General features: G+C 51.5%; 4 protein-coding genes across 13 annotated transcripts in view; 2 read left to right on the plus strand and 2 right to left on the minus strand.

Moving 5' to 3' along the window:
* Positions 1-4,889, plus strand: part of c2cd3 (C2 domain containing 3 centriole elongation regulator) — a 29,863-nt gene extending 24,974 nt beyond the window's left edge. For 2 of the 4 annotated variants that reach the window (XM_028999738.1, XM_028999735.1), the window contains 11 exons: positions 56-649; positions 731-1,057; positions 1,144-1,282; positions 1,673-1,737; positions 1,812-2,023; positions 2,409-2,518; positions 2,585-2,701; positions 2,786-2,982; positions 3,187-3,898; positions 4,442-4,581; positions 4,660-4,889. In XM_028999738.1, the coding sequence (XP_028855571.1) occupies positions 56-649; positions 731-1,057; positions 1,144-1,282; positions 1,673-1,737; positions 1,812-2,023; positions 2,409-2,518; positions 2,585-2,701; positions 2,786-2,982; positions 3,187-3,898; positions 4,442-4,581; positions 4,660-4,796 (2,750 nt within the window). In that variant the 3' untranslated portion in view covers positions 4,797-4,889. The remainder of the gene's footprint in view (positions 1-55; positions 650-730; positions 1,058-1,143; positions 1,283-1,672; positions 1,738-1,811; positions 2,024-2,408; positions 2,519-2,584; positions 2,702-2,785; positions 2,983-3,186; positions 3,899-4,441; positions 4,582-4,659) is intronic. The other 2 variants (XM_028999737.1, XM_028999736.1) reach the window with 2 other exon arrangements.
* On the minus strand, positions 1-7,292 carry LOC114801624 (vacuolar protein sorting-associated protein 37D-like). 2 transcript variants are annotated; one of them, XM_028999750.1, is made up of 5 exons: positions 6,819-7,292; positions 6,353-6,613; positions 6,032-6,203; positions 5,864-5,952; positions 1-5,797 (listed from the first exon to the last, which is right to left on the minus strand). In XM_028999750.1, the coding sequence occupies exons 2-5, from the start codon at positions 6,611-6,613 to the stop codon at positions 5,411-5,413; spliced, it is 909 nt and encodes a 302-aa protein (XP_028855583.1). In that variant the 5' UTR covers positions 6,819-7,292; the 3' UTR covers positions 1-5,410. The 2 variants fall into 2 exon arrangements, with proteins under 2 accessions (XP_028855583.1, XP_028855584.1); XM_028999751.1 differs by lacking the exon at positions 6,819-7,292 and having other exon boundaries at positions 6,353-6,676.
* Positions 7,293-7,724: 432 nt separating this feature from the next.
* camkk1b (calcium/calmodulin-dependent protein kinase kinase 1, alpha b) lies at positions 7,725-12,748 on the plus strand. The gene is made up of 16 exons (XM_028999886.1): positions 7,725-8,341; positions 8,421-8,468; positions 9,026-9,079; positions 9,168-9,219; positions 9,300-9,424; positions 9,513-9,549; positions 9,638-9,659; positions 9,753-9,841; positions 9,937-10,136; positions 10,219-10,272; positions 10,351-10,424; positions 11,212-11,299; positions 11,406-11,534; positions 11,667-11,770; positions 11,903-11,947; positions 12,113-12,748. Exons 1-16 carry the CDS (start codon positions 8,060-8,062, stop codon positions 12,183-12,185), a joined length of 1,476 nt encoding a protein of 491 aa, XP_028855719.1. The 5' UTR covers positions 7,725-8,059; the 3' UTR covers positions 12,186-12,748.
* A 4,473-nt stretch (positions 12,749-17,221) lies between these two features.
* The window catches only part of ywhag2 (3-monooxygenase/tryptophan 5-monooxygenase activation protein, gamma polypeptide 2), a 6,378-nt gene continuing 1,906 nt past the window's right edge, over positions 17,222-21,693 (minus strand). The window contains exons 1-3 of one of the 6 annotated variants that reach the window (XM_028999893.1): positions 19,726-19,910; positions 19,344-19,397; positions 17,222-19,235 (exon numbers count right to left, since the gene is read on the minus strand). In XM_028999893.1, coding sequence (XP_028855726.1) covers positions 18,741-19,235; positions 19,344-19,397; positions 19,726-19,809 — 633 coding nt within the window. In that variant the 5' untranslated portion in view covers positions 19,810-19,910 and the 3' untranslated portion in view covers positions 17,222-18,740. Of the gene's footprint in view, positions 19,398-19,571; positions 19,593-19,725; positions 19,913-21,569 lie in introns of those variants that run through there. The other 5 variants (XM_028999887.1, XM_028999888.1, XM_028999889.1 and 2 more) reach the window with 5 other exon arrangements.

The following is a 21,693-nucleotide window of genomic DNA, read 5'->3' on the forward strand; positions in this document are numbered from 1 at the left end:
TCCAGCGTCCCGCCTGACTGACGTGATTAAATCTGGACGCGTGCTTGATTGACAGGTATCAGCGGGTGGTTTGGTCTCTCTCTGCCCGATGACGTGCGTCCGTTAGCGGGCGTCCACTCCTGCGGCGGGGGTCTGGAGGTGTCCGTCGCCTTCGCTCATCCCTCGGACCGCGAGCGCGTGATGAAGGCAGCCCGGGCGCTGGGCTGGGACGCAGGAGACGAGGAGGAGGATGATGGCGAGGACGGAGGGACGGGCTGGACGCTGTCCGTCTCTGTGCCCCGGGTCTGGCTGCCCGTCCGCTGCCTGCTGCTCCCGGGCCACGACGCGCCGCGCCGCTCCACCTGCTGTTACTACAGGTACAAGCTGTACGACCGGCGGGCCGTCTGCTCCGCCCTGCGCCACCCCGCGGTGGAGGACAGCGGGGACGGCGTGGCGACGGTGGCGTTCGAAGGCGGCCAGGCGGCGAGGGTGAGGAGGACCCGCCCGCTGCTGTGGTACCTGAGGGAGGAGAAGCTGGAGGTGCAGGTGTGGGTGGCGTTCGGGAAGGAGAAGCGGCCGAGACCTCGCGACTCGGACCGCCTGGTGGGCTCCGCCTTTGTGGACCTGTCCACCATGTCCGGAGTGACCAGTCAGAGGGCCAGCGTCAGCGGTACTGGACCGGGGCGTCAGTGATGTTTCGCAGATTTATTCCCAGTAATTAAATAATATTATTAATTCTGATTATTTGTAGGCGTCTTTCCTCTTTTCCGACGCTCTGCTCCGGACCTCAGTGGCGCCGCTGTCCGGGTTCATGTTGCCATGGCGCCCAGCTCCCCAACACCAAACGAGGAGCAAGGGTGGCACATGCCCAGAGAGGAGGAGGAAGAGGAAGACGAGGAAGAAGACGATGACCCCGCCCCAGCTGCACCCACCCTGAGTCCATCACACAAGCAGGCCGAGGACAAATCAGCAACGAGCACGGAGCCACGCCCTCAGCAGAAGAGCGCCGAACTCGGCGAGGAGGACACCTTCTCGGCCACAGTCACCGTGGACAGGGCCATGCACCTCAGCCTCAGGGGTACAGCCACCGCTGTCCTGCGTCCACGATTAGTCTGGTCTGTTGGTCCTAAAGACGTGTGTGTGTGTGTGTGTGTGTGTGTACAGGATGCCCGCTGGCACAGCGCACCGCTCTGGAACCCTGTTACTCCGTGTCCTACGTCACAGCGGACGCCGCCGGACTGGTCACTACATCCGCGGTGGAGAACAGCGACTGTCCCATCTGGCAGCACCACCAGGAGTGTCGGTGAGGATCAACTCCTCCACCCTCCTCCTCCTCTTCAGGGTTTTTAAAAATATATATGAATTACCGAACATTTCAATTCCCATCTATTTGCATAGTTTCCAACTTGTTAAATGATATGAGACCATTTGAATTGTTGTTGCGGAATTTTGCCTATAGATGGCAGTGTTGTCATTTGTATGAGGTTCTGACTACGGGAACCGTCTTTTCCATATCTTCCTTAGATTTTTGTGAAGAAAGAATTAGAGCAGCATTGGACCTTATAATATTTCTTAAGTTAATTTTACAATTTGAATAAAAAGGAACGAGAAGTTGTGTTTTGGGGACTGAACACACAGTGTCACCCAGGAGCGATCTTCATCTGAGCTGAATTAGTTGTGCTCGTCTCCCCAGGCTCTCCAAACGTCTCCTCACCGATCCTCAGCAGTCCCTGGTTTTCAAAATTTGGCATAAAGGAGGTAAGCAGCTGATCGGGGTTTATATTTTCATTTTTGCCCCCTGCTTTAAAACGTCCCCGTTTCGTGTTTTGCAGAGATGGAGCGTGTGATTGGCTTCGCCTCTGTGGACCTGTCCCCGCTGCTGTCTGGGTTCCAGGCAGTCTGCGGCTGGTACAACATCACCGACTTCAGCGGCCAGTGCCAGGGGCAGCTGAAAGTGTCCGTCTTGCCCCTGCATGGCATCATGGAATTGCGAGGTCAGAGATGGGCGGAGCCTCGGGATGCTGGGAAAGAGTCTTCCGTTCAGGTTTTAACACTCGGCCGCACCTTTCTACACCGTCAGATACTTAAACCACTCACGGCTTGGGTTCAGTGGCCCTTTCCTATGCATTATTTTAAAAAAATGCAGTGAAGTGATTGTCATGGTGAAACACTGCAGCACAGCACACGGTGACACGTGTCCTCTGCTTTTAACCATCACCCTGAGGGAGCAGTGGGCTCCATGACAGGCGCCCGGGGAGCAGTGTGTGGCCCCCTTAATTTCAGTTGCGAAACTTGACTGCTATTCAGTGGGATATCAGGAGGCACCACTAGAGGGAGCCGCATCGAGGTAGAAATGTTAGTAATCCAGGCCGTTCAACACAAGGACAACAGAAGACATGGACTATGTTCCTTCCTCTTGTGTCCCTCAGCCTCTGTGCTACCAGACCTCCGCTCTGTACGCCTCCTTCCCCAGCCACATCAGCCGCTACGCAGAGCAGCAGATCAGCGCCTCGCCCGCCCGCTGGCTGCTGTCCGACAGGTGAGAGCCGCGACCGGAGCCGCGACTGCAGGCCAGCGGCCGCCTTCATCCGCTGTGTGTCTCCAGCAGCAGGTCCAGCGTGGACAGCGTGAGTCTGCAGGACGGTGGTGGTGAGAGGCGGACGCGACCCGGTACGGCAGGCGACGCCCAGACCTCAAGCTCCGCCCTGTTTTCAGCACTCAGGTAAATGGGGGGCAGGGAGACGTCATCGTCGTTCGTCCCCTCCGAGGACATGACCGCAGCATCGTCTCTCTTATTTAAACGCAGGAAGAACCTGAATGAGCTGGACCATATCCAGCGCTACTTTAATCAGAAGCTGACCACACCCCGGTCGGGGCCGGGTCGGGACGGGCGTCCACAGGACCAGCGTCCACAGGACGAGCGGCTGGACTATGACACGGATGCTGAGCGACTCCTGCTGAAGTCCACTCAGCTGGTGGGCGTGGTCAATGACCTAATAAGTGGTGAGACACTGAACTGACCGCAGAACCAACTAACTTCTACCGCGTTGGATTTCTGGACCCCCAGGAGGGTCATCGCTGATAAATGGGGCAGAACTGGACAGAATATTGTTGATAGAATTATGTTCTTATTAAAGTGGCGTAAATCAGGTTTTTAGAAGATTCAGAATGATGATGGTCCAGGAGTTGACTGTTGATGTGCTGCAGGTTTGAACGGATGTAGTGTGGAGTCGTGCGTATCTTCTGACTCCGCCCCTGGCCAGCTGACCCCAGTGGATCGTTCTCCATCTGTGGAGGAGGAGGGAACAGCAAGGGTCCGTCTGGAATCAGACATGGACACAGGTCCTCCATCACCAGAAGACCATGATGTTCCTCCATCGGAAGTTCACACTCCTCCTGTCTCCAACCTTTCTCTGGCTGAAGCAGAGATGGTGCATGACTACAGCAGCACTTCATCTGTTGAAAATGAGGGTGGAGATGAAGACAATCTCCATGTAGAAGTGGAGGAGCAGGAAGAGGATGACGAGGAGTTTGAGGAGACCTTGATAGAGCCCCGTCCACTGAATGAGGTCACGTCTCTGACGGACAGAACCAGCCCATGGACAAGTCTGCTGTCTGAGCCGGAGCTGGGTTCTCTGGAGACCCTGGAACCAGAAGAGGAGAAGACAACAGTAGCATCACCAGAGAGAGCAGACTTTCTGGACCTCCACCTTCATGAGGAGGAACCTGCGCTCACAGGCAGCTGCGCAGAGCCAGACGATGAAGAACCGGTCATTCCAGGCAGGAACATCTCATCAGCGGTCAGTAGAGACAGTTGTGTAGGTGATGAAGACCGGAACTCATTGGTGCCACCTGGTGACGGGCAGAGAGCAGCGGAGGAGAATCCTGAATCGTGTCATGTGGTCAGCGGCTCTGAAAGGTCAGTAGATATCTTGACCGTCTCTAGTAGCTCATATCCAATCTGCCAGTATAGAGGATTGGTGTGACTTGTACAAACGTTGATGCATAATTATTTTAGCAATTTTTTTTATTAAAGGTCCCCTATCATGAAAATGTGACTTTGTGAGATGATTTAACATCAATATGGGTTCCTGTAGCCTGTCTATGGTCCTGCAGTGGCTAGAAATGGCGATAGGTGTAAAGAGAGCTTCGTTCAGAGAGCGGCATTTGAATTTGACTTATAAGGGGCAACTTCCTGTCTGCGCCAAACATCGTGGTTGGTGAACGGTGTTGATTACATAATTGCCCGCTCACTTCTATAGGCCGCTCTCGTCCTCGTCCCGCCTCTCTCCTCCTCATTAGCATTTAAAACTGCAGACATTTCGGAATTTCGGAAGTATTTGGGGACCAATAAGACTGATATAAAAAAAAATATATATATATGTCAGGGGACCTTCAATTGATTTAGAACTGAATGAAATTAGGCATTGATTATGAGATTATAATGCTGTCCTAACACCAGGATGGATCAGGAGGCATCTGATGAATCTTTCCCTGTCCAGCTCCGTCCCTGCAGAAATCCCAAACTTCTTCCTCCCCCCTCAGCACATGGAGGCGTCAATGAGGGCGTTACGGATCGCGCCCGTCTTCGCCCATTCCAGCGTGAGTACCGACCGCCCCACCAGTCACTTAACATCTAACGTCCAGCGACGGTCATGACGTGTCCCAACTCTGCTCCAGAGCGGCGTTCCCAACCGGAGACCGAGACCTCAGATTCCAGCGCTGTCCTCCAACAGAGAGGAGACCAGAAGAAGAGCCAAGATCTTCTCGTCTCACTTCACGCAAGAGCAGTAGCCGGTCCCTCGCCCCTCCTGTAAATTATTCATGTGGGCTAGTAAATAATGTAGATTATGTAAATGAGTTTGTAAAGTATATATTTTTTTTATCAATAAAATTTAGTCTGCGAAGAACCGTGGTGAAATTTGGATGGAGTGCTTGCAGACGGTGGAGTCGAGTGACATGAGCCCCTTTTCAGGTGACACTCGAGGGGCGACACGGATACGCCGTAATCCGGCGGGGTACGATTCCACTCGGCGTTTTACCGCCGTTTAGCCGTTATTGTTTTATTAATCGCGCGGGATGGAAACGAATCCGGATCCTGGCGGCGAGAAGCTCCGGGGACCTGAGCGGCTGCACTTCCTGTCCAGCGGCCCGGGGGGGGCGGCGATGAGCAGCTCTAAGCCGCCGGCTGACAGATGGGAAAATTGCCCAATTTGAGTCGGTTAAGAACAAAAGCGGCCGCTGACACGCGGTAACACAAGTCTTGGACGCCGACAAAGCCCCTCGTCTCCAGCAGCCTCCTGCCGGGCCCTGAACTCCGGGTGGGGACCACATGACCCTCGGCTGACCCGGCGTCTCTGTCGAATGATGATTATCCCAGAAACCCACACCGGCCCGCCGCGGATCAGGGTCCCCGCACCGGGCCGAACTTTTATCTCCTGTGACGGAAAAGTTGGTGGTTTTTTGAGGGGTGGCTGTAAAGGCGTCTGGTGGTCAGTGCGTTCTGGGGTGGAGAAGGACGCTGGTCCTGACAGTGGGGGTCCAGTGGAGGAAGGTAGGGGCCCTTCAGCAGGTAGGTGGTGAAGCAGCAGTGGACGACGGGTGGGGTGATGGCTGGAAGGATGTTGGGGTACAGGCTCAGGCTTCTGGGTGGACGGTGTAAACGGTGGTGGTCCCGTGGCATCTCGGGCGGAGTCAGCAGCTCCTGTAGTTTGTCGGCCTGGACCTGGCGGACGTGGTAGACCTTACGACAGCTGAGGAATGGTTCCACAAACCACTCCAGGGGCAGAAGTCCCTCCATGAACTTCTGCAGGAGTTCCTGTAGGTCAGAGAGTCTCGTTTATACCCCACAGCTCCTCAGATCAGCGTGGAGTGAGGAACTCACCTCTGACTGGTCCATGGCCAGCTCAGCATGTTCTCGAAGACCCTGCTGGGTGGTCTGGGGCGTCCATCTGTACCTCCGCTGCAGAGTGGCTGTGTAAAAAAATCTCATATTCTCATAATCTCATATCAGTTCCACCAACGTTCCCCACTTCCAGCCATGAAGACTCACCCAGCAGAGCCCGCTTGTCCCGGACGCTTCTGGCCGCCCTGGTCAGCCGCAGGTACCGGTCAGCCAGGCGCAGCCGGCTGCTGTCCAGTCGGGGCTGTAGAGACAGGTTCTGCAGCGCCAGCTTCTGGTTTGAGTCCAGCAGGAAGACCTTCTGCCGCTGAAGCGCCTGGAACTGGGCACCGCAGCAGAACCTCAGGAACCACGAAGTTCATCATCCCATTTAAAATCAAAACTGAACGCGTAACAGAGATAAAGACTCCGTTCCTCAAAACTCAGATGAGCTTACAGCAAGCGTGGGAAGAAAAAAAACCGGCGAATTACCTTCACGCTGACCCTCACCATGCGGTCAGTTCTCCCCGGATCCTCCAGAAGGTCCCACAGTTCGGCAGCGCTGAGATGCCAGAGGTCCCGTCCCATGGACATGTCAACTTCTAGCTCCCCGCACCTTCTGTCGAGTCTAATTCCATTTCGTCTCCGGTGGCTGTTGTGGCTCCACACCGAGAACGTCGCCCTTCCAATAAAACCAGCCGCTGAGTGGGATCGGTTACAGAACACGACACGGCACGTGGTTTTCTCCTGCATCTATATGTGTGGACGAGAAACATGAATTTTAATTTTTATTATTTCATCTCTAAGACAAAATAGAAGGATATTTGAAAGTATTCATCTTTTTTTTTTTTATGAAAATGAACTGAATTTTAAATATTAGTGAGTTTTTTTTCATCCAACTGTCAGTTTGAAGTGAACAGAATATTTCGGTGAAATCTGCTGATACGGAGATGTTTACATGCACGGTGAGCTGAAGGAACGTCCTCCGTTTCCTCCTCAGAGGGTCCAGAGTCCTGCTTCTCGAACTGGTTCACGTTCAACCTCCAACCTTGCGTGTCATCGGCCTGTTAACCATCACCAGATTCTTACTGAGCAGAATTCAGGAACCTCGTATGGTTTCCCTTCACTTTATTCTAGTTCCTTTTTAAAGCTTTTAAAGGTCAACCCCTTGAACCCCCAATCCTGCTGCCTCACACTTGTCCATCCGTCCTGCTTCCACGCAGTTCCCAGATCATGGTGTTCTTCAGTTCACCTATAATGTTCACATGTACCTGTGTAGGAAGAGACTTCTGGGTAAAGTCCCTGTTACGTAACAGCTGCGTTCATCCTGTAAGCACCAAGGAACAACACTCACCTTAAATGTGTGTGTGTGTGTGTGTGTGTGTGTGAGTCCATGTTTGTGAGATTGTGAGTGCGTGTGTGTGTGAGTGCATGTTTGTGAGATTGTGAGTGCGTGTGTGTGTGAGTGCATGTTTGTGAGATTGTGAGTGCGTGTGTGTGAGTGCATGTTTGCGTGAGTGTGTGTATATATGTGTGTGTATGTTTGTATGTGTATATATTTGTGTGTGTGTGTGTATGTTTATCTGTGTGTGTATGTGTATATATATGTGTGTGTGTGTATGTGTATATATATGTGTGTGTGTGTATGTGTATATATTTGTGAGAGTGTGAGTGTGTGTGTATGTTTGTATCTGTGTGTGTATGTCTATATATATGTGTGTGTGTGTGTATGTGTATATATTTGTGAGTGTGTATGTGTGTATGTTTGTATCTGTGTGTGTATGTGTATATATATGTGTGTGTGTGTGTGTGTATGTGTATATATTTGTGAGGGTGTGTGTGTATATATTTGTGAGAGTGTGTGTGTATATATTTGTGTGTGTGAGTGTCGTCATGTTGTGGAGCAGCATGTGCTCGGTGGCGTGTCCTTGCCGCATGTAAACAGTCTGTCTCCAGGTATAGCTGCGCTGGGCTAAATGCAGCTCTGGCTGCAGCCTAATCCTCTTTCCTCTGATCATCTCCCCGTCTGAGGAGCATCGCCTGTCCACACAGCTCCAGTGTGGACGCTGACATGGGCGAGCAGGACAATGAGGTCCTCTGCTGCTCTGATGATCATTAACCCGGAGCCGCGCTTCTCCACCAGGATCCCCGAGCTCGTCTCTGTCTCTGGGCTGGACTCTGCTCTGCAGTGAGGCGACCATGAGCCTGGACAGCAGCACGGAGCTGGACCCGGACTACCACGCCGAGCTGGCCGACATGGTGGCGGCCATCAACGTGTCCACCAGCCGCCTGACGCCGCCCAACGGCCTCCGTTCCGGGCGCGGCAGGAACGACGGGCTGGACGCCGGCGGAAGACACCGGCTGTGTCTCTCGGACCGGAAGCTGTCCCTGCAGGAGCGCGGGACGTACCAGGGACTCGGCGGCCGGGCCGGGCGAAGGCCCACCATCGAGTCCAAGCGCGTGTCCATCTCCGACGCTCAGGTCGAATCCGCCGGAGCGATGATGGATCCGGTGTTTTGGGTGCTTGTTGAATATTAATCCGCCGCTTTCGTTTCTTCAGGACTGTATTCAGCTCAACCAGTACAAGCTGAAGGACGAGATCGGAAAAGTGAGTCCCCTCCCTCCAGACGTTCTACATTTACATTTACAGCATTTACCAGACGTCCTTATCCAGAGCGCCTTAGAATCAGTAGTTACAGGGACAGTCCCCCCCCTGGAGACACTCACGGTTAAGTGTCCTGCTCAGGGACACGATGGTAGTAAGTGGGGTTTGAACCTGGGTCTTCTGGTTCACAGGCAAGTGTGTTACACACTAGGCTACTACCACCCAGTAGTTACAGGGACAGTCCCCCCTGGAGACACTCAGGGTTAAGTGTCCTGCTCAGGGACACGATGGTAGTAAGTGGGGTTTGAACCTGGGTCTTCTGGTCCATAGTCGAGTGTGTTACCCGCTAAGCTACTACCACCCAGTAGTTACAGGGACAGTCCCCCCCTGGAGACACTCAGGGTTAAGTGTCCTGCTCAGGGACACGATGGTAGTAAGTGGGGTTTGAACCTGGGTCTTCTGGTTCATAGTCGAGTGTGTTACCCGCTAGGATACTACCAGCTCTAGAACTCGTTACATGACGTTATTCACCGCATGGACGTTCCGTGTTGTTCCTCCAGGGATCGTACGGCGTGGTGAAGCTGGCCTACAACGAGGACGATGAGCAATATTACGTAAGGCCCGAGTTCTCCGTTCCTTTCCAAACTAAGTATCAGCAGATATCAGCTGTCACTTTTTACTGACGTGACGTGTTCCCCTCAGGCGATGAAAGTCGTCTCCAAGAAGAAGCTGATGAAACAGTACGGATTCCCACGTCAGTAGGAAGCGACAATGAAACGTTCCCCATTTCTTTCCTTGCGTGTTCCAAATGTAAAGTTCTTTGTGGAACGTCAGGTCGGCCTCCACCAACGCGTCCTGATGATCGGCGGTCGAAGGTGTTCGGGCCGCTGGAGCGCGTCTACCAGGAGATCGCCATCCTGAAAAAGCTCGACCATCTCAACATTGTCAAACTAGTAGAAGTGCGTGTCACAAATCGCTTTGTATTTATTCATCTGAGTCTCTGGCGTGTAGTAAATAATGATCTGGATGTGCGTGTATTTTCCGCAGGTCCTGGACGATCCAGCTGAAGACAACCTTCACATGGGTCAGATTATTAGTCCTTCTCAGTTTTAGCCGGACTGTGGGAGACATGTCATGTGACTGCATTTTTTCCCTCTCTTCCTCCTCCTCAGTGTTCGAGCTGGTGCCGAAGGGGTGAGTATGTGTCTCCTGTGTCTCCTGTGTCTGGTGGACAAGTTCACCCGTGAGTCTGTCGAAGCCTGATGTGTGAGTGGCGGTCTGTTTCAGGCCGGTGATGGAGGTCCCCACTGACTCCCCGTTTAGCGAGGACCAGGCTCGCCTCTACCTCCGAGACATCATCCTGGGCCTGGAATACTGTGGGTGTCTTCTGTCTGTTCTGATGATGAGGATGTGGGTGGGGTCAGTGGGTGGTGCTCTGAGGGACCCATGTGTCTCCTTTTGCCCTCCTCAGTGCACTACCAGAAGATCATCCACCGGGACATCAAACCCTCCAACCTGCTGCTGGGGGATGACGGCCATGTGAAGATCGCTGACTTCGGGGTCAGTAATGAGTTTGAGGGAAGCGATGCTCTCCTGTCCAGCACGGCAGGAACTCCAGCCTTCATGGCACCTGAGACCCTCACTGAGCAGAAGCAGAGCTTCAGCGGGAAGGTCAGTCACCAACATCATCCTGTACTTCTGAACCCACAGCTCTGACCTTTAAATCATGTCTCTGGTCTCTTCTCTGCTCCAGGCTCTGGACGTCTGGGCCTTGGGTGTCACCTTGTTCTGTTTTGTCTATGGGAAGGTGGGTCCAGTGACAGTGGAACCGGTGAGCTGGTGGTTTGCTTGTTGTAAATGACAACGCTCCTCTGTCCCCTCCCAGTGTCCCTTCATTGATGAGTACATCTTAGGCCTTCATGAGAAGATCAGGAACGCGTCGGTGGAGTTCCCGGTGACGTGAGTACCTTCTAAAAACAGCCACAGAGCTCAGAGTCACAGCGCGATTACAGTTCAGAGGAGGATTAGAGATGGACGGTGCTTTACACTGCTGCATGTGTTAGTGACTGTGTGAGTGTGTGTGTGTCTCTCTGTGTTTCAGTGACTGTGTATGTGAGTGAAGTGAAGAGATTGTCACATGTGATACACAGCACACGGTGCACACAGTGAAATTTGTCCTCTGCATTTAACGCATCACCCTGAGTGAGCAGTGGGCACCATGACAGGCGCCCGGGGACCAGTGTGTGGGGACGGTGCTTTGCTCAGTGGCACCTTGGCGGATCGGGATTCGAACCGGCAACCTTCTGATTACGGGGCCGCTTCCTTAACCTCTAGGCCACCACTGTGTGTGTCTCTGTGTATTGGTGACTGTGTGTGAGTGTGTCTGTGTCTCTGTGTATTGGTGACTGTGTGTGTGCCTCTGTGTTAGTGACTGTGTGTGAGTGTGTCTGTGTCTCTGTGTATTGGTGACTGTGTGTGTGCCTCTGTGTTGGTGACTGTGTGTGCGAGTGTGTGTGTGACTGTGTGTGTGTCTCTGTGTTAGTGACTGTGTGTGAGTGTGTCTGTGTCTCTCTGTATTGGTGACTGTGTGTGTTAGTGACTTTGTGTGTGTGTGTTAATGAATGTGTGAGTTTCTGTGTGTGTGACTGTGTGTGTGCCTCTGTGTTAGTGACTGTGTGTGTGTTAGTGAATGTGTGTGTGACTGTGTGTGTCTCTGTGTATTGGTGACTGTGTGTGTTCCTCTCAGGCCTCAGATAAGTGTTGAGCTCCAGGATCTTCTTGTCCAGATGCTGGATAAAGACCCAGAGAGCAGAATCCCTGTTCCTGACATCAAGGTGAAGGTGGAACTGCTGGGTTCCTGCTGGGTTCCTGTTCATCTCTGAACTACACACGGGTTATTCTGCTGTATTCATTGTGGGTATTTGGACTGTATTGCATCAGCTCCACCCGTGGGTGACACTAGATGGTGCTGCCCCCCTGCCCCTGGAGGAGGAACACTGTACCGTGGTGGAGGTGACAGAAGAGGAGGTGCAGAACTCGGTTAAACTTATTCCCAGCCTGTCTACTGTGGTACGTATATCATCTTCTAGAACCTCAGTTTCACCCTGGAAATATCACATTTTCCACGTCGTTATGCTGATGATCATGGACTTCAACGTGATCACCTTTCATATCCGTGATGGTTTCTCCTCGCCTTCGCAGATTCTGGTCAAGTCGATGCTGAGAAAGCGTTCCTTCAGTAACCCCTTCGAGTTTCCTGGGAAGAGGGAGAACCGGTCCATGTCGGCGCCTGGGGATCTGTTGTCGTAAGTAGATCCAAGATCATCCATGCTGGGTCCAGTCTGAGCCCAGGATTCATTCTACTTCCTGTTCTAATATCCAGTTTATAGAGTGTTGGTGCAAATTCTAACTCTGTGTTCTCCCCTCTGATCCTGCAGAGATAACTGGTTTCGCTCTGGCATTATGGTTCATCCATCTCTAAGGTAAATCTGAGCTTTTGAAGGCTGGTTTTGAACTTTTCTGATGTTCAACCTGGTCCAGGAGTTTTAAAGTATGGGTTCCTGTGGGTTCCTCTGGGCCTGTGCAGAGAACCAGGTGCTTCTACTGGTATGGGCGAGTGTTCCTCAGTCCTTTCTCCTGTCTAACAGGAATGGCAGCAGCTCAGGGAGCAGCAGGGATGGAGAGCTGGAGGACCTTCATGAAGACGGCGTGTCCTCCTGACGTCGCTAAGCCGGCACAGGACGTGACTTTGGTCCTCAACACACTCTTCCGATTTGTTGATTAGTTTCAGGTTCCAGGACATCAGGTGTGAAAGCTGAGATCTCCTGCTGTGAAGTGTCATCACCAGCTTCTCTCTGCTCCGTGCCAAATTCAGCCCAACTCACACTCCTCACCCTCAGACACAGATTTTCATCTTCAGAAGGATCGTTCACACCACGAGCCACGAGCTTCTGTAAGACACCATCACGCCACAGGGTGTGGTCTCTGAAGCAGATGAGCCCCAGATCCCACTGTGTAACTCCAGGGGTCTTTCTCTCTCTCTCTCTCTCTCTCTCTCTCTCTCTCACACACACACACACACACACACTGTTTTTCTTTCATGTGATGATGATGATGATGATGATGATGATGATGAACGCAGTGTTGAAAAGTGCGTCTGTAGAGCTATAAATAAACGCGTTCTATTTTCAGATTAAACTGTAGAACTGCAGAGGAAATGAGATGAAAATATCTGTTCTGTTCTGTTCTTTTGGATTAAATAAACGGTGCCATGGACAACAAAACCGAGGTTCTGGTGTCTGCAATTCTTCTTAATGATTTAAAATATTGAAAAATATATATATATATATTGAGAGGGCCAAAAAGAAGCGCATGATAAACTTAGTTAAATTAAATTGGATATTTTCCATTGATTGGCATGACCCTGACGTGGAGCTCTGATGCCCTCCTGTGGTCTCCTCACCTCTGAATTTGGTACTGTGGTTGTCCCGGTTAGTGTTGATTTGGTCAACGTCAACAAACATTTATGATGTACAGAAATGAGACGAGATGATAACTTGAATCATGTCATATTTCTGACTAATATGAGACTAAAACATCTCTTTATTTTCATTGACGAAAACGAGACGAGGCGTTTTTTTCTCGTTTAATAACAATTATTGTTATGCAGTATTTCTGTTTCCTTTGTCTCGGTTACACAGATGACATCACTTCCTCAATTCCAATCAGTGTTGCCAGACGTATGATAAGTATCCTTTGTAAAAGTATTGTACAAATTGAAAGTGAAGTGATTGTCATTGTGAGACACTGCAGCACAGCACACGGTGACACCGTGAAATGGGTCCTCTGTATTTAACCATCACCCTTGGTGAGCAGTGGGCACCATGACAGGCGCCCGGGGAGCAGTGTCAGTGGCACCTTGGCAGCTTTAAAAACTTTAATGTAGATTTATTATAATGGCCTGGCGATATGAAACGCTGAGAACACACAAACTACAGATCCCATAATGCAGTGCTTGTGCAATTGAGTTCAACACCCCTAATGTAACACATAGTGTCACACAAAGTAAAACAAAGCACCGTCCCCACACACTGCTCCCCGGGCGCCCACTGCTCACTCAGGGTGATGGGATAAATGCAGAGGACAAATTTCACTGTGTGCACCGTGTGCTGTGCTGCTGTGTATCACATGTGACAATCATGTGGATGGGAGGAAGAGCCCAGTTTTACTGGCAGGTAACAGCCTGTAGCACTAACAGTAAAGCTTTCTGTGCAACGTGTAAATGATCTCCACACAGGTAGAGGCGCTGTTCTGCCCAGAGGTGGTTTTTACAAACGTTCTGTAGTTAAAAGATTATCCTACCACTGCTATGGCGACGACACACGACTCCTCTTCTCCTTTCCTCCCTCTGATCTACATGCTGCTTCCAAAATCTCTGCATGTCTAACAGACATCTCGTCTTGGATGGCAGCCCATCACCTCAAACTCAATCCCACCAAAACTGAACTAATATTCATTCCAGCAGATTCTCTACATCAGGATCTTGCTATTTACCTGGACAACTCACAGCTCTCTCCTTCTACAACAGCCCGCAACCTTGGAGTAACAATAGACCAACAACCAACTCTCCTTCTCAACTCACATCAGCAATCTTTCCCGCTCATGTAGATTCCTTCTCTACAATATCAGACGAATCTGCCCTTATCTGTCAACCCAGGCCACCCAACTACTGGTTCAGTCCTTAGTAATCTCACGACTGGACTACTGTAACTCCCTTCTAGCTGGTCTACCACTATGTACCATCCGACCTCTACAACTCATACAAAATGCAGCAGCACGACTGATCTTCAACCTTCCCAAGTTCTCCACACCGCCCCTCTGCTACGTTCCCTCCACTGGCTCCCAGTAGCTGCACGCATCAGGTTCAAAATACTGATGCTGGCCTACAAAGCCAAACATGGAGTAGCACCATCCTACCTCACAGCCCTTATTACACCTCGCACTACACCTCGTTTACTCCAAACCTCCAGTACTGCTCGCCTGGTCCCTCCATCTCTCATCTAGACTCTTCTCCGTCTTGGCCCCTCGGTGGTGGAATGAACTTCCCCTGGAGGTCAGAACAGCTCAGTCACTGAGCACCTTCAAACGACAGCTCAAGACCTTCCTCTTTAGAGAATATTTAGATGAACTTGTAACCTTCTTCTTGTCTGACTTCTGTATAGAAACTAGAAATGAGTGAATAAAAAGATTGTATTCATAGTTGGGGGTCCTAGTGAACCGGAATTGATCTCTTCATCGATGATAACTTGAATGCACGTTGTAAGTTGCTCTGGATAACATTTACATTTACATTTACAGCATTTATCAGACGCCCTTATCCAGAGCGACTTACAATCAGTAGTTACAGGGACAGTCTCCCTGGAGCAACTTAGGGTTAAGTGTCTTGCTCAGGTAGTAAGTGGGATTCGAACCCAGTACCCACTAGGCTACTACCACCTAAGGGATAAGGGCGTCTGCCAAATGCCGTAAATGTACATGTAAATGTAAAAGTTGCATTATATACTATAATATGCACAGTCTATCATGATATGTGTTTTTGAAGCAGATTTTCTGAGCAATTTCAGAATGGAAATTGTACAATAATGTTTCTTAAAAAATGATAATTTTAAGATGCTGGTACAATACTTCATATAGGATCTGGCAACACTGATTCCACTTTGCAGCATTATTCAGATTTCAGGATGCTGGTGGTGGGTTATCAGCCAGGGAGAAAATGATTTGGACGCTTTCTTTACAATGAAGTGTAAAGAAAACAGATTGTATGTCAAAAAACACAAGGAGAAATGCAGCCACCTAAATGGACGTAGAATATTCTTGAGACTATAAGGTAAGAATAATAAAAAAAAAAAAAATTGTCTGTTCTATTTGGTACTTGTACTATATTGACGGGTTTAAATAACATTGCATTACTTAAAAAAGTAAATTTTTGTTGACTAAACCTAGACTAAAATGTTCAGAGATTTAGTCGACTAAAACTTGACTAGACCACAATGACAGCTTCACACAAATACTAGAATAAAACTACAATTAAGATGGGTTGCCAAAAGCAACTCTAGTCCTGAACACACTGCTTCAGCCCAGGATATCAGGAACCCTCACTGGCCTCCCTGAAGACCTGGACCATGATTGATCACGGTATCACGGTATCTCCCCTGCCAGGTAAGTTTGATCGGCTGCTGAGCATGAAGGGACAGCAGAGTGGGTTTGAGTGGCAACTCTGCTCTTGATGAGCCACCAGTGCACCAAGAAATCAAGTTTAATAACTTGATCATTCGTGTTCTGTTGGGGTGTGTGTGTGTGTGTGTGTGTGTGTGTGTGTGTTTGAGCACCAAACAGAGGCAGCGGAGCAGAAATCAGATTTTATGTTTTGTGGAAACTGATTATCAGAGTACGTTACCTGTTACCTTAGAAACTGTCACTATGGTGACTGTTGCCATGCAGTGCTGTAGGCCACGCCTCCCTCCCTCACCGATGAGGTCACACTCATATCACACAGAGCTCAGCATTGGAAAAGTGGAAGATCATGCCGGACCCGCAGATCACGTCAGGAAATCACATCGGTTGACCTGGGCTGAAAGGGGCGGGGTTACCCAACAGGCCGAGGGTCATCTGAGCAGCACAATGTCTCTTTTACATAAAAAAATGAGCCAGTTCACTGGCTAGTTCTGAATAAGTGGGCGGGGTCACCTCAGGTGGGCAGGTCGTCTGTAAGTTCTGTTCTGGGACACAGAAAATGTACGAGCGGTGGAGGTCCTGACAGGACCTTCTCTAGAACATCAACCAGTAGAATCAGCTCAGCTTTTTGCATTTAGAACAATTTCATTGGCAACAATGTCAATGTCCCCATTAGCAAGATTTTGGGAAATCTTGGGAATACGGACGAGCGTTTGGGAGGTTCTGTGAGGTTCCAGCTGTGTCTCTGAGCAGGTTCCTGTAGGTGCCTGCACAGTACTGGTGAGAAGGGGGCTAATGAAGAGGAGCTTCAGCAGCCCTAGCAACAAGCCTGCTATTGGTGGCTGGGCCGGCTGTGCTCGGCTGTGATTGGCTGATCAGGTGAAGCGTTAGAAACGCGCTCGCAGCGTCGCTGGATATGAGGGCCGCTGTCAGATGAGACCTGGCCCCGCCCCCCCATATGAAATAAACAGATGTGCATGAATAATTGATCAGCGGAGATGAGCTGTGTGTGAAAAACGCAGGATACCTGCAGTAGATTCAGCATGGAATGAAGAAAATGTAGAGAAGAAAGTCTGTGTGTGTGTGTGTGTGTGTGTGTGTGTGGTTGTTACAGTATCCTGCACACACTCAGCACTGCAGCAAAACCGACACACACACACACACACACACACACACACACACACACACACACTCTCTGTGGCTCCAGTCTGAAGAAACCAGATGCACATGCTAATTTAAACTGGCAGTAGAACATCAGCAGGTGAGGGTGTGTGTGTGTGTGACACTCTTTACTCATTAGAAGCTGAAGATGGAACCTCTGAGAACCTTGTGTTCAGGCTGGATCAGGACCACGGTTCTCCGAACACATGCATTTGTACGCCGGGCTGCAGAACATGGCGTTCGTGGCGACTGTGGTGGGTGCAGAGGTCTCTCACAAAGGCGTGAGTCCCCCCCCCCGGACCACCACCGGAGCACCTGAGATGGGCACGAGGTCAGAATCCAAATCAGTCATGAATCCAAAATGAGCGTGTTTCACATAAAATTTAATACTCATCAGCAATACTCCATCATGGCACAGAAATCATACCAACTTATGAAGAACATGACATGGAATAAATAAAACCGGAACATTCTGTGCTGTGCAGCAAACGAGAGTTTAAGGCAAGAGAAAAAAAAAAAGTACAACAGAAGGATGGAAAGGTGACAGCAGAACCGTACACGTGTGGAAGGGGCGCGCGGGTGACCTTGTCAAGTTCCCCTTGGTTTCCACGGTTCCCGTTACGTCGGTGTAACGCGTGTGTAACTGCTACATAATTATTCACATTCAAGGGGTTCGCCGGGAGACAGCAAGGACGGCACGAGGAGAGGAGGAGGGGCCGTGGGCCACGGCGTACGCGAGAACTTCACTGTGGGTCCATTGCGTAACGGGACAGGAAAAGCCACTCAAGCGCGCTCGGGAGAACAGAAGATGGCGGAACAACGGCACGGAGCCGCGACGCGCCCAGCGGCGACGATAAACACCAGCGTGTCCCACGTCACACAAGCAGCGCTCAGAACACATCGATTTGTTGTCAACACTCACGATTTTGGCAGAGCGAACGAAACGGGAAAAGTCAATATAAAGAGTCGGAAATCATAAATAATCAAGATCGAAGCTCGTTTACTTCTTAATCATATGAATACATAACACCCAAGTTATAAGTTAATAAAGTCAAGCTATTGTATATAAATACATCACCAGCATGCACAATATTGAATCGTCGATAGTATTGTCGTATTTATCGTACACAGACAAAACCGTATAGTAGGCGAGTGCAAAAATAAATTACACACAGAACTAAACCACAAACTTCCAAGCTGCTAGAATTATTCTTTTCTTTTCTTTTTTTCGGCCTTTTTTCGATGGTTAATGAGTTGAGTCTCCACCAGTAATTGTACCTCAACCAGTAAAAACAGCCTCCGGTTCTCCGGCGGTAACGGAACCTTTCGGAATTTTTCTTTTTTTTCGAAAACTGTTGTAATTTCGCCTAATTTCTAATTTGCATGAGGTCAAACGTGAAGCCGGAACAACAGAAACTATTTTTCATTTTTTTTTTTTTTTAAATATATATATAATATTTATACGACATTTTAACATCTAGGCTCTGCCGGTTGCTTCTCTAAAAACCCAAAGTTGGACGAGCAGCTTCCCTTTTGAAACGGGTCGGTCCATTTTACCCGCGAGCTTCCGTCACTCCGCTCCGGCACCGACGCCTCCGGCCGATCGACTGACATTTCAGTGGTTTTGGCAAAAGACGTCAAAGAGAGTCGAGAAGAGGGAGACCCACGCGACTATATATTTCTATATATATTTCTATATATATATATATATGTATATATATATATTCAAACTAAGACTTCCACCAAGCCCCCCCCCCCCATTATTTTCGTTAAACTCGTGGAAAAATAAAGAGCTGCTGCTGCAGTGGAAACTTCTGGCAAGAGCGGATGCCAAAGTCCACCGGCCACGTGGACGGAGCTTTTCTGACCAGCGGCGCGTCTTTAGTTGTTGCCCTCGCCGCCCTCGTCGTCCTGCTGGTCGCTGGTCCACAGCGTCAGGTTGTCCCGCAGCAGCTGCATGATGAGCGTGGAGTCCTTGTACGAGTCCTCGTTGAGGGTGTCCAGCTCGGCGATGGCGTCGTCGAAGGCGCTCTTGGCCAGGTGGCAGGCCTGCTCCGGCGCGTTCTGGATCTCGTAGTAGAAGACGGAGTAGTTGAGCGCCAGGCCCAGGCGGATGGGGTGGGTGGGCTGCATGTGCTCCTTGCTGATCTCGTGGGCCTCGTTGTAGGACTTCTCGGAGGACTCCACCACGGCGGCGCGCTTCTCGCCGGTGGCCACCTCGGCCAGGTAGCGGTAGTAGTCGCCCTTCATCTTCAGGTAGAAGACCTTGCTCTCGTGCTGCGTGTCGCTGCAGTTCTTGATCAGGAAGTTGTCCAGCAGGTTCAGCACGTCCTGGCAGACGGCCTCCAGCTCCTTCTCGATCTTCTCGCGGTAGGCGCGCACCATCTCGATCTTCTTCTCGTTTCCGTCAGCGGAGGTCTTCTGCTCGATGCTGGAGATGACGCGCCAGGAGGAGCGGCGCGCGCCCACCACGTTCTTGTAGGCCACCGACAGGAGGTTCCTCTCCTCGTTGGACAGCGCCTCATTCAGCTCGGTCACCTGCGAAGAGAACCGAAACCAGAGAATTACCATCTCACCATCCGCTCGTTCATCTGCAGAAGACAGACCTGCAACACGGTTCATTTCATAATGAAGGAGCCCATGGCTGGTAGTAGCCTAGCGGGTAACACTCTCTTCTATGAACCAGAAGACCCGGGTTCAAATCCCACTTACTATCATTGTGTCCCTGAGCAGGACACTTAACCCTAAATTGCTCCAGAGGGACTGTCCCCTGTAACTACTGATTGTAAGTCGCTCTGGATAAGGGCTTCTGGTAAATGCTGTAAATGATAAACAGACGCCTCATCGCTTCATCTCCATTTCATACCGAATTTCGCCGCTTTCGTCTGATGCGTTGTGCTAGTGGGAGGAAGCCGGAGCTAATAAGCTCTATGCGGCCGCTAGTTTCCATGGTGATGGGCCTGCTTCACACTCTGGTCTGAACTGTGGGGCGGCCATGATGAGTGTGGTGGGGGAGGGGCCAATTGACCAGAAGTCCTCCACGTTTTTGGTCCATTCGTGGAAACGAGAGCGGCTGACGGCGGCGGCGGTGGGGGTGGGGGTGGGGGGGCGGTGTAGTGGGGGGGGTGGAAGCGGGCAGCTGCAGTGTAAGATAAGACGGCCCTCGCTCCTCGCCAGGTCACGTGTCGCGCTGACCTTCTCCCTGGCACCAGCTGACCTCTTCACCTGTCTGCTCTGCACCCTGCACCACTTCCCACAAGGCCACCGCTGCCCCGGGGGACGGGTGACATTCGCGGCGGCGCGGGAAAAGCAGCGCCTGCCTCGTCTAACGGTCTAACCTGATCTATAATCTCCCCGCCACCCGACGTGAGGAGATTCACAACCACATCCTCCTGTCCTCCTGTCCCCAACCCAGCAGCGCTGACGTCACCAGCACTCGGCTTTCACTTTTACATCCAGAAGACGTCACACATACGACAAAAAGGAAACATGAGCGTCCCTGCTTCTGAAAAGGGAGATCCTGCAGAACCAGCCTGGATGACATTAAAGAGGTTAGAAAGTCTTCATGAAGTCACCACTGCTGCCAGTCAGCTCCTCAGGGCCAGGGAGCAGGAGCCTAAATCTGCTGCACGGTCCCTCCAGACTAATCTACCCAGATCTCCTGCATGGTCCCTCCAGACGATCCCGATCTACCCAGATCTCCTGCACGGTCCCTCCAGACACTCCTACAGGAGCCCAGATCTCCTGCAGGGTTCCTCCAGACACTCCTACAGGAGCACGGATCCCTTGCACGGTCCCTCCAGACACTCCTACAGGAGCCCAGATCTCCTGCACGGTCCCTCCAGACACCACTGATCTACCCAGATCTCCTGCATGGTCCCTCCGGACGCTCCCGATCTACCCAGATCTCCTGCATGGTCCCTCCGGACGCTCCCGATCTACCCAGATCTCCTGCACAGTCCCCCCAGACACTCCTACAGGAGCCCAGATCTCCTGCACGGTCCCTCCAGACAACACTGATCTACCCAGATCTCCTGCATGGTCCCTCCGGACGCTCCCAATCTACCCAGATCTCCTGCATGGTCCCTCCAGACGCTCCCGATCTACCCAGATCTCCTGCACAGTCCCCCCAGATGCTCCTACAGGAGCCCAGATCTCCTGCACGGTCCCTCCAGACACCACTGATCTACCCAGATCTCCTGCATGGTCCCTCCGGACGCTCCCGATCTACCCAGATCTCCTGCATGGTCCCTCCGGACGCTCCCGATCTACCCAGATCTCCTGCATGGTCCCCCCAGATGCTCCTGCAGGAGCCCAGATCTCCTGCAGGGTTCCTCCAGACAGTCCTACAGGATCCCAGATCTCCTGCAGGGTCCCCCCAGACGCTCCTGCAGGAGCCCAGATCTGCAAACCGCCCTGCTGGAGGTGGGGGTCTCAGGGAGGGAGGGGGCAGCTCTGGACGGGCCATGACTGCAGTATGACAGGGCTGGAACGTTCTGGAAGGAATTCTGCAGCCGCCTACGTCGCTCGGCGTGGAGACGTCGGTCCGAATTCGGGCGTGGTGGTCCGCGGGCTACCTCGTATCTCCTCATTCATTCGGCGGCCGAGCGGGGAGGCACCGCCCAAACCGCCGCTCCTCCACGCGCTCCATCCTCATCCTCCTCCAGCACGCGTGGCGCGGAAAAGGGGGCGACGGGGGAGGAAACTCACCGATTTCATGGCAGCCGCCATGTCGTCGTACCTCTCGGCCTGCTCGGCCAGCCTGGCCTTCTGCACCAGCTGCTCGCGGTCCACCATCTTCTCGGCTCGGCTCGGCTCGGCTCGGCTCGGTTCG

The sequence above is a fragment of the Denticeps clupeoides genome, chromosome 13 (genome assembly GCF_900700375.1).
Source record: "Denticeps clupeoides chromosome 13, fDenClu1.1, whole genome shotgun sequence".
NCBI classification, from domain to species: Eukaryota; Metazoa; Chordata; class Actinopteri; order Clupeiformes; family Denticipitidae; genus Denticeps; species Denticeps clupeoides.